This window comes from Quercus suber, unplaced genomic scaffold (genome assembly GCF_002906115.3).
Source record: "Quercus suber isolate HL8 unplaced genomic scaffold, Cork oak 2.0 scaffold_321, whole genome shotgun sequence".
Classification (NCBI taxonomy): Eukaryota; Viridiplantae; Streptophyta; class Magnoliopsida; order Fagales; family Fagaceae; genus Quercus; species Quercus suber.
The window spans coordinates 1,846-12,936 of NW_027069775.1; the positions used below are offsets into that span (position 1 = coordinate 1,846).

General features: G+C 33.1%; 1 protein-coding gene across 1 annotated transcript; it reads left to right on the plus strand.

The window, feature by feature from the left end:
* Window positions 1-9,673: 9,673 nt before the first annotated feature.
* On the plus strand, window positions 9,674-11,044 carry LOC111997694 (pentatricopeptide repeat-containing protein At4g38150). The gene has a single exon (XM_024029814.2). The coding sequence runs from the start codon at window positions 9,850-9,852 to the stop codon at window positions 10,786-10,788; it is 939 nt and encodes a 312-aa protein (XP_023885582.1). The 5' UTR covers window positions 9,674-9,849; the 3' UTR covers window positions 10,789-11,044.
* The last annotated feature ends 47 nt before the right edge of the window (window positions 11,045-11,091 follow it).

Genomic DNA, 11,091 nt, shown 5'->3' on the forward strand with positions numbered 1-11,091 from the left:
TAAACCAACTGAACTTTAATGTGTTTGTAGCATTTCTCACGGCAAGAATAATAGCTTGGTGTTAATAGTTTTCATTTGTCTTTGATAATCCTAATGTATTCTTTAGGTTGTTCCTTTGAAACATTTGACCACAAATATACAATAAAACTTGGAGGATGCTTAATGTCAACACTATCTTTATAAGCCATGCCTCATAGCCCAAGCCCCCTTTTTTTTCAGTTTGGCTCAGGCATTTTGTTGAACATTTTGAGGGTGAGGGGTTGCCTCTCATGCATAAAGAACTATCATAGCCTACTGGTTTCCATTATTTATTTCAAGAATTCCACCATTAAAAAAAACATATCTAGTAAAGTAGAAAAAATTACAGAACAGAAACTCTTTATTTGTAGACTTCTTAACCTAGTCTAAAACAAAGACATCAAAAACTGATATCATAGAACACACCGGTGTTGCAACCAAATAGACAGCCAAACTAAATCTCTGTGTGCATAATGAACATGCCCAATTTTTGGGTTTTCCCAACCTAGAAAATCCCCAAAAGAACTCAGAATGGACATACCCAAAAGAAGCAGTGCTCCAATTAAATAACCCACTAGTAACAAATTCAACAACCCAACAAAAATGATTTAGAAAGTAAATGTAACGTAACAACCATCCACACCACAGCACAAAAAAGGCAGAAACAAACGTAGAAAGGAAAAAAAAACCATCAAGCAAAAGAATAGAGCACAAAAGAAATTAGGATGTAGGGATACCTCAACTAAATCACCAGGCTTATGTCAGTATTTATATGGATGTGAGGAGAGGAAGGAAGACAGAGAGGCTGCCGTTAGAAGTGAAAATAGAAGCTGAAACTGTAGAACAGGAAGATGAAACCGTGAGTGAAACAGTAGAACAGAAGCTAAAACCGTGATATATAGCGTGGATGAAACAAAACATGAAACAATAGAATAGAAGCTGAAACAGGTGGGGAAGGGGAAGATACTAAACCTGAAAAGGAAAGGCATAAGTTGTAACCGTGAAAAGCATTTAGGTTTGACAAAAGGAGTTAGCTGAAAAGGCTTTGGGTGTGGGTTGGAATTTAAAGTAGAGATAGGGCTCTATGGAACAGAAAGAAAGGGAATAGTATTTAAGTTTGACAAAGAGAGTTAACTGAAAAGGCTTTGGGTGTGGGCTTGGGCTTTATAGTGAATTTAAATGTATAAGAAGTGGACTTTAAAGTAGAGAGAGGGCTGGAAATTGAATTAAAAATTGGCAAAAACTACTTTCAAATTGAATTAAAAATTTAGAAAAGGGGATGAAAATGACATGGCTGCTGACGTGGCTCAATGTGAGTGTAGCAAAATTAAATGCTACGCTTCAGCTTTTAGTAATATATAGATATAGATAAGAAGTGGACTTTAAAGTAGAGAGAGGGCTGGAAATTGAATTAAAAATTGGCAAAAACTATTTTCAAATTGAATTAAAAATTTAGAAAAGTGATGAAAATGACATGGCTGCTGACGTGGCTCAATGTGAGTGTAGCAAAATTAAATGCTACGCTTCAGCTTTTAGTAATATGTAGATAATATGATTTATAAAATAAATGTATAAATAATTATATATTTTAATAGATTCAATAAAGATAAAAGAAAAAATTATCAAGTGTAAATAATTATCTCACTAAAATAAGGGGTAAGATTTCTTCCTAAAACTAAATTAAATTGATAATTCCAAATTTAATTTTAAATTGATAATTATTTTAAAAAAAGTAATAAACAATTGATAAATTTAAAATTAATATAATCTTGATAATATATAAATTAAAATTAAAGTTGATAATTCAAGAATACACGTGTAGAACATCTTGCTAATTTGAAGTAACATAAAAATCAAATAAGAAAATTGTTAAAATTAATCTATTAATTCTTACCATATTTAATCATTAATTCTAAGACCCTAACCCTAAGCATATAAATTAGATCAAAGCTAAGAAAATTAGTTTAAACAAAACGCAAACTATACACGAAACATAATCAATTTAATAAAAACAAAATACAAAAACAAAGAAGAAGCCTTTAGAAACTTGACAATGTTTTCGAATGTTTTGAATTCATTAATTAAAATCACATGAAGACAAAAAACCAATAATAACACTAAAGAAAATAAACAAAATGAAAATAATAATAATAAAAAAAGAAAGAATGCATATCTGCATTGTCATGGGATTTAGGCATTCACATATTGAAATAAGCTTCAAATCATTTAAATCTTATTGAAATTAAAGATATCTAATCAATGTGTTTTTTTTTTATCCCATAAAAATTGGAATTAAAAAAAAAAGTCATATGAATAGAATGAAAAAAAAAAAAAAAAAAGTGTTGATTCAACATAACTTAACATATAAAAAATTAAAAATTAAAAAAAAAAAAAAAGAGAGAGATAAAGAGAACGTGGTTGATAGCTATAAGGAATTTTGATATATATATATATATATATTTTAAATATCATCAACGTAGAAATTGTCAAATTAATGGGAGATATACTGTTTTTTGGAATAGACAGAGATTATCAAATTATTGGAGATATATACTATTTCTTGGGATAAATTTATATTAATCACTTCTTTAAGAATTTGGATTGTGCTTATCCCTTAATAATCAAGTTTTGTAGCTTGATATTCTGATAAAAAAATATTAATTTAATAATATTTAAATGATAAATATTATCTAAATTAAATTTTTGTATGTTAAATATTATCCCCCAATTTAAGAAATATATCCTAACAAATAAAAAAATTGATCTAAATTTATTTAATGATAAGAATGAATTAAAGTCGTAGTAGTATACTATTCCTTTTTATTATAGATAATATATAATTATTATAACCAAATAAGTAATTATTATAATGAAATGAATAAATTACATTGGTATAACAACCATCAAATATAAAATGATAGCACCTTAATACAAAATTATCTTCCAACACACCAATTGTGCTATAATATCATTTGTAGTTACATGTATCAAACTATTAGCATATGAATTTTATATCTAATGAATCTACAATATAAGTGATTTGCAGTATTGTTAACAATAATATTAATGATTAAAATCTTTAGACAAAGTAACATAAAATTGGCCATTTTTTAAAAATAGAACTATTTGAGGAATAAAACCTTTGTTCTAATTATTTAAAAAAAAAAATTGCAAAGTTCTACATCTAGATTACAAACCCTTCTTAGGATGCTTGAAATCTTTTTTGACAAACCTGAAAAAATAAAATAAAATAAAAAAAAAATCAAGAAAAAAAAAAAAAAAAAAAAAAAAAAACAAAGTACCATATAGATTGCAAAATTGTATGTAAATTTAATAATCTATGATTGGAATTTACTACGACAACTTACATATATATTGGACAACAAAATAATTAAGTTGGATCAAACCATTAACATATGAATTAGATCAAACATAAGGAAATAACCCCCTCAAAAAAAAAAAAAAAAAAACATAAGGAAATTAGCTTAAACAAAAGGCAAATACAATTATTCAAATTCATGTGCGCTTAGAAGTTCAATGAAAAATTCCTGAGATGGTTTTTCATATAAAAATTGTGGCTGATTAAAAGAATTAGATAGAGAGGAAGAAATTCACCTGTTGGTATGGCAAAGTCGCCCTTCTTTGGAACTTAATTCTAGTCGGTGGAATTAAAGTCTTCTTTTATAGGGCTGGTCAAGGAATTTAATTCCTAAATGTGTAGTTAAGATTAGTATCTATAGGAAAAGAGATTATCTGAAGGAGGAGATAGTATAATATTCTTTTTTAATTCTTTAAAAATATAAATATTTAATAAAATTTCTACAATTTCGTGCTGACACTTGGCTCAACCACGACGTCTAAACCCAACTTTTATTATATATAATATGATATATATATATATATATATGGATGAGAACATAAATAATATTTTTGTTATTTGGATTTAAAATATGGTAAAATTTAAGAAAATTTATATCAAATAATTTTTTTTTTTCAAGTCAAGAGTGGAAAAAGACTAAAAATAACATTAGTATAAATAGTTGAAAATGACATGTCAATTAACCAAATAACAAAGACTATAATTCTAGATAGAATAGAATGGAAGAAAATAATACATATATCTAACCCCTACTAATTTATTGACTCCAAAAAATTTGAGACTAAGGTTTTGTTGTTGTTAGTATATGTCTATTGCAAATGAAGTGTGAAACAACTTGAGGAGATTCAAACAAGGTTGGATTTCAAACCAATGAGAGCGTGACACCAATACATTAATTTCTTTTTTGAATTTATATTTGGTCGAGTCGATTTCGATGGGTTAGGAATCATGGGACATCCCCAAAAACTTGATTGGTGCAAAACTGCAAGTGCACAGTATCATAGTTTTATAGTAAAGTGATGAGAAGAGTATCGTCCTCAGGGATTAGTAACTTACTTTTGACAAATACCAAAATTATGCTAATCTCGATTTTATCTAGAGAAGTCACTAAGGTTGTTGTAATTGGAATTTAAAATAAAATCAAATTAAAGAAAATACGCAGAGGAAAAGAACGATAATGCTCGAAAATCAAATTAATGGGAAGAAAACTTCTAGGAAACCGATTTCACCTAATCCCTCACTATGCTTTACTCATCTAGCTAATTGAATTTAATTCTCTCTGTTTGTTAGCAATCTCCAAAAAACATCCAAAAGCCTCTTTCGACAATCAATTGGAAACATTCTTGTTTATCAATTTACACAAGATTATGCAATTTAATAAAGCAAGAAAGCATTAAGACCAATGATTTAATACTACACAGGTTCATACAAGTCTTTCGATCTCTATATTTACCTATGCCGAAATATTCAAGATCTATCCTATAATTCCCTCTTTCGACAGCAAATCACAAGATCAACATCATCTAATTAATGGCCGGTTAATTAGAAGCAATAAACTCAGAATAAATCAGACAAACATGAAGAGAATTAATTCAAATTAACATAGAAAAGCAAGCATAGTTTGGAATTAGATTACATCATTTTCCTAGAATAAAGAAAATTTAGTTCATATTGAAAATTAAACTCAACAGAAACAAATTCACCATAATTTTTCTGAGAAGATTTGAAGGAAAAAATGAACACAAAAATCTGCTTCAGCCTCCCCTTTCTTTCTGCGTCAGCTTTAGCCTCTTTTTTTCTTTTAGTTTCGGCGCTCACACTTTCTGCTTCAGCCCTTCACTTTTTCTGTTTCCCTATTTCAGCTCCCCCTTTCTTTTCTTTTTAGCGCCTCCTTTTTTTCTTTTTTTCTTTTTCTTTTTTTTTTTTTTTCTTTCCAAATGTGTTGCCCTTTTTCCAGCCCAACACATTCCTCTTTTCAGCCCCAAAACCTTGCTCTTTTCAACCCAAAAACCTTGCTCCCTGTTCAGCCCAAAACCTTGCTCTTTTCAGCCCAATATTCTCTCTAATTGCTTCACGTCTCTTTTATTTGGTTAATTGGGAAATCAAAAAAAACAACACCACATTAATGATGTGTGTCAAGAGCATAGAGAATAACAAATGTTGCATGCTTTTACTTAAATATAGTAAATGGTCATGAAGGTGCAAGAATTCTTGTAAAGCTTTGAGTAGGCAGTATGGATATCATCTTTTTCATCCATCTCTTCAAATTTGGACTCTATCAATTCCTCTTCCTCATCAACTAGTTCTTTGGATTCCTTGGACACATCAACAGTGGCTATGAAGGCGCTGACTATCCTTTCTTGATCACTATCCTTTGGGTCTGCTTTTGGTACAATATCACTCAAGGTGGCAACTACGGCTTTACTTTTGCCAATTGACTTGAGATGGGTAGGACATTCAGGCTTCATGTGTCCGTACCCTTGCCACCCATAGCATTTTGGACCGGTTGGAATGTTGTTTTGTCCACCTCTTTGGATTCTCTTTTGAATTTTTCTTGAGTTTTAGATTGAGAAAATCCAAATTGTTTGCGATCCTTGTCATTTGCTTTGACATTTGCATTCTTGATGAACTTCTTGAATTGTCTGGTAATGTAAGATTTGAACTTTGAGTTCTCATTTTAGATGATTCATCTTCTTCGTCATTCTTGGCTTTCAAAGCCGTATTCTTGCTCTTGCTTCCCTTGCCAATCCTTACTAAACCTAATTCGTAGGTTTGCAGATTCCCAATCAATTCCGTCAAAGGAGTAGTGTCAATGTCCTTTGACTCTTCAATAGCAGTGATCTTAGCATGAAACCGCTCTAGGAGATATCTGAGGATTTTCCTCACAATTTTAGGCTCGAGAATCTTTTCACCTAGATTGAAGGCAGAATTCACTATGTCCTTGAGCTTGGCATAGAATTCATCGAACACTTCATCATCATCCATCCTGATTTCTTCAAAGCTCGTGGTAAACCTTTGAAGCTTGGAGTCTTTCACAACTTTGGTACCTTCATAATTATTTTGAAGGATTGTTCATGCTTCATTTGCACTCTCAGTGGATAAGATCTTCTTAAACTCCTCGTTAGTCATAGCACTAAACAAGGCATTCAATGCTCTACTATTGAAATTTGTAGCTTTGATCTTGTTATCATCCCAAGACGTGGGTGGATTAGTAGGTTTAGTCCATCCAACCTCGACAGCCAACCAGACCTTTTCATCTAAAGACTGCAAAAAAACTCACATGTGTACTGTTAGAATGGCTTGAATTGTCAAATAAAATGGCTTGAATTGTCAACATTGGTGGCTTGACAATTAAATATCAAACCATTTGGAAGTTGCAAGAAATTGCATGATTTTTGTAGATGAAGAAATGCAAAGAAGTTTCAAGAAATATTGCATGGATGCATAGCCGAAATTATTGACTTCTTTGATAGAAGTCTTGAATGTTCTACAAACTTCACCTTTTGGCTGAAACATTCATGACATTCATGAATCATCAAGAAAACCGATTGAACTATATTCATGCATTCTTTGTTCTAGCCGAAATGTATGACTTTAATAAATGGATGCATGCCTATGTGTGAAAGCATGGCTTGATCAACAAAGTCAAAGACATACAATTCCTTGTATGTAAGCTTGCGTGAAGAGTTACAACATTCATGAATTGGATGTTTCATGAAATGCTAGCCACTATTGTTGACTTTCCTAAAATAGAAGTCTCTAGTGTGCTCTAAAGGTGAAGATTTCGGCTGAAGGATTGCCTATAAATACAATATGTGTGGAGCAAATGAAAGCATGCAAGTGTGAGCTAGAGAGATAGCAAATAACTTCTTCTGTGTGTGTGCACCAGAGCTAGGAAGTTGGGCCTTGCAATTTTGCCTAAATACAAAAGGGTGTTCTCTATTTGTTTGTGAGAGAACCAAGGGTGTATTTGGGGTTTGGGTTTGTGTGAGAGTGCTTACAAGTCATTGTTGTAATCTCCAAACTATAGTGAAAATTTATTCCGTCGCCTCCCGTGGACGTAGGCATATTGCCGAACCACGTAAATTCCTTGTGTCATATTATCTTCTCTCTCTCTTCTTTAACCTTGTGTAAACATATTTATTTCACCCAATACGCACAACATGTACTTTCTAGTATGTATAGTTAATACCATAAAAAATAGGAGGTATAATCAAAGATTGTCAACGATCCATAACAACAGAGGTCAATGAATCACATAGCAAAGATTAAAACCTAATCAGAGTGTGTCCACTCTGATACCACTTGTTGGGTTAAGATAGCTTGACCCCGGTTAATTGATTCAATTACTCAAGTTGATTCAATTAGGTGAAATTACATGCAAATTGTGGAGGCACCAACAAATCACCAAATAAACTAAATGCAGCAGAAATTAAATTAACATGGTGATTTGTTGACAAATGAGAAAAACATTTCGCAAGGTAAAAAAACCCCATCAGATGAATTTAAGGTCACCACTCCTAAGAATCCACTAATCAATAATTAAGTGGTTACAAGTATAAGAAATCTTACCACTACCCTGGCCTATCCCAAAATACTAACCTACAGTTGAACCTTCTTTCCTTTGATGCACAAATCTCCAATTTGTAACTAACCCTTTTGCACGGATTCCAATACGTGACTAACTCCAGCAACTTGAATGATTATTATTGGCTGCAAAGTTCTTCACTTCATCAACAATGAAGACCAGGAAGCACTTGGTTACAAAACCCTATGGCGTACAAACGCAGTAGCTTTTACAGAGAAAATTAAACTCTTGGTCTCTGTATCCATCTCTGACGGCTCTTAAAAATAAGCCTCATATATGTCTAGGGTTGTGAGAAAAGAAACCTTAAACAAATACATCAACATGGGTCGAATTTCAGATCTAGAAATTTTGAAATCGTAATTCTCGATAGATCGAGCTTGTATCGAGCTATGTGTCGAGTTTCCCATTTAGTCTCGATAGCAACTATCTGTTGAGTTTTAATAAAACAACTTTTCTTCACCTGTTTCTTGGATCAATTTTCATTTCTTTAATACTAACACTTGATATGTTTGAACAACATATTTCTTGATGTATTAAACACAACTTAGATCTACTCAAATACAAGTAAAGTGCGTTTTGTCAAAAGATTAACCAATTACATATAAAATATGAACCTAACACGTGGGAAGGAACAAATTCAACTATTTTAAACCCAATTCACTCTCTCTCCCTTATTTGGCTATTGACTACCAAATCTCTCTCCCCAAATTTGACTTTATGGAAGCCAAATTCTCTCCCCTAATTCGGTTTTATCAAAGTCATTCCCCCCCCCCCCTAAATTCGATTTTATCAAAGTTGAATAGCTCAAAATCAAATTCTATATTTTCTCTCAAATAACTTAAGGAACTGCACCTAAATACTGTACCTAAATCTTGCCCTCTTTGAATTATCATCACTTATTTGTAAGGTCTTTGGGCATGCATTTGTGCTTGTTTTGGAAAGCAATATATTAGTCATACATGCTGCAATTCACAAGCATTGAAGTGGGGATGAGTCGCATGAGTGTTGCGAATTGCAAGTGGTGTAAACTGTAATAGGCTAATAGCCTACCCTTTTCCAATGGCAAAATAAAAAAGAAAATGGTAAAATACAGTCAATACCCTTGAGGTTTAGGCTAATACTAGTCAGGTCCAAGACATTTCAAAACTAACCAACTTGGTTCCTAAACCATTACTCATTTTTCTCCTCTCTGTCATGGTGATTAGGCCAAGTTTGTCAATTTTGAAATGTCTTGGTCCTTGATGGCATTAGCCCAAATCTCAGGGATGTTAACTGTATTTTACTTTAGAAAAAAAATATATAAATTAAATGTTGCAACCAAATAGTTGTTTTACAAAACCATTTATCTCCCCCAAATTCAGTTTTTACAAAACCAAATTATGTTCATTAAATTGAACATTAAATTTGGTAGTGGTAGTAGATACCGAATTTGGTGTTCTAATTTGGCATTAAATTTCTTTTGAATTCGGCTCTTTTTATACTGATTTTTCTCTCACCTAATTTCTCTCCAAAATTATCAAGCCAAATCACTCCTAAAATGCATAAAAGGGTGGCACACAAAGAGACGGACAAGAAAGTACAGTATTTCCACCATTATATTTTACAGATATTGTCAATTTGGTTTCTATTATGGACTTACTAATGAAAATTAACTACAAGTTAAAAATAACATGAACCAAATTAACCGCAAACAAAATATTTTAAAATGACCAAATTAGTGACCCAAAATGTAGAACTCAAATGGTATTTTTCCCAGAAGTATAATGGCCTGCCCTTGTTTATTAGACCTTTCCCGAAGATGTGTGTGCGTGTATGCTCATAATCAATATCAATAGAAGCCTTCAAACATCAAACTGAAACTCAAATGGCATTGTCATTGGCATTCAAATTGAGATCATCTCATTCTCATTCTCAGGTCGCCTCTCTCCTCTTATCTTTTATCCATTCCTTGGCTCCACTCCTACCGCAAGCTCGTAACAACACTAGCATTTTTCTAAGAGCAACGCTTCCAAATCCAAACCCAATATCTATAACATTTTCTTCTTCCATTCACAGACATATAAGGTTGTTTACCTCCGAACCCACCAGTACCAGCAGCAAGATCAACACCAAGGTTAACTTCTCTTTGCCCGATTCAGATGATGATGATGAGGATAACAGCAAAGAAGAAATCATCGACAAAAACAGCAAGCCTCCACCACCTTACGACCGTTTCAACAAGAAGCCAATCATAGAGGAGCCAAATGACCCCAAAGACTTGCAAGAAATCTTCCACAACATGAGGGCCAAAGACGGTCTCTTCAACAATGCAGTCAAGATGTTCGACGCTTTGTCCAAAGACGGACTCACCCACGAAGCCTTAGAACTCTTCTCCCAAATCAAGGACAAGGGTCACATGCCCGACGTGGTGGCCCACACTGCCATCATCGAGGCTTACGCCAATGCCGGCCAGCCCAAGGAGTGTCTGAAGGTGTACTTGCGCATGCTCGCTTCTGGGGTGGCCCCTAATGCCTACACTTACACCGTTCTTATCAAAGGACTTGCTAAGAATGCTAGCTACATAGGGGATGCAAAGAAGTATGTGATGGAAATGATGGGCAAAGGAATGAGACCCAATGCAGGGACCTACACCGCTGTCTTTGAGGCTTTGGCTAAGGAGCAGAAGGTGGACGAGGCCAGGGAGTTTGTGGAGCAGATGAAGGGTAAGGGATTCGTACCCAATGAGGCGGCTGTGAGGGAGGCTCTTAATAACAAGCGGGGACAGGTTTTTACAACAGTCATCAACGTTCTCTTTGGCAAGTAGAAACTAGAAACCAAATTTCTTTTTTTTTTTTTCTTTTTTTTTTTTTTCTTTTTCCCGTTCTTGGACCATGTACTTGTAACCTGTGTTTTTGGACATGAGAAAGTAGTTTGCGCATCACCTTTGATTAAGTCTTGGTTGGTGGGGATGGTGTAGAAGTAGAACTGGTGCTATGTTTATTCTAGTCCAGAACTTAGATAAAGCTTATCGTGCTCTTTTTTTGGTTCATAAGTTATTACCTATAGTCATCTTCTTCCTTTGCTCTTCTTGTACTATTAGTAGTAGCAGCAGCAGCAGCAGCAGCAA

What these genes read in the sequence shown, in the direction of transcription:
- LOC111997694 (XM_024029814.2), top strand. Translation starts at nt 9,850, where the DNA reads ATGGCATTGTCATTGGCATTCAAATTGAGATCATCTCATTCTCATTCT.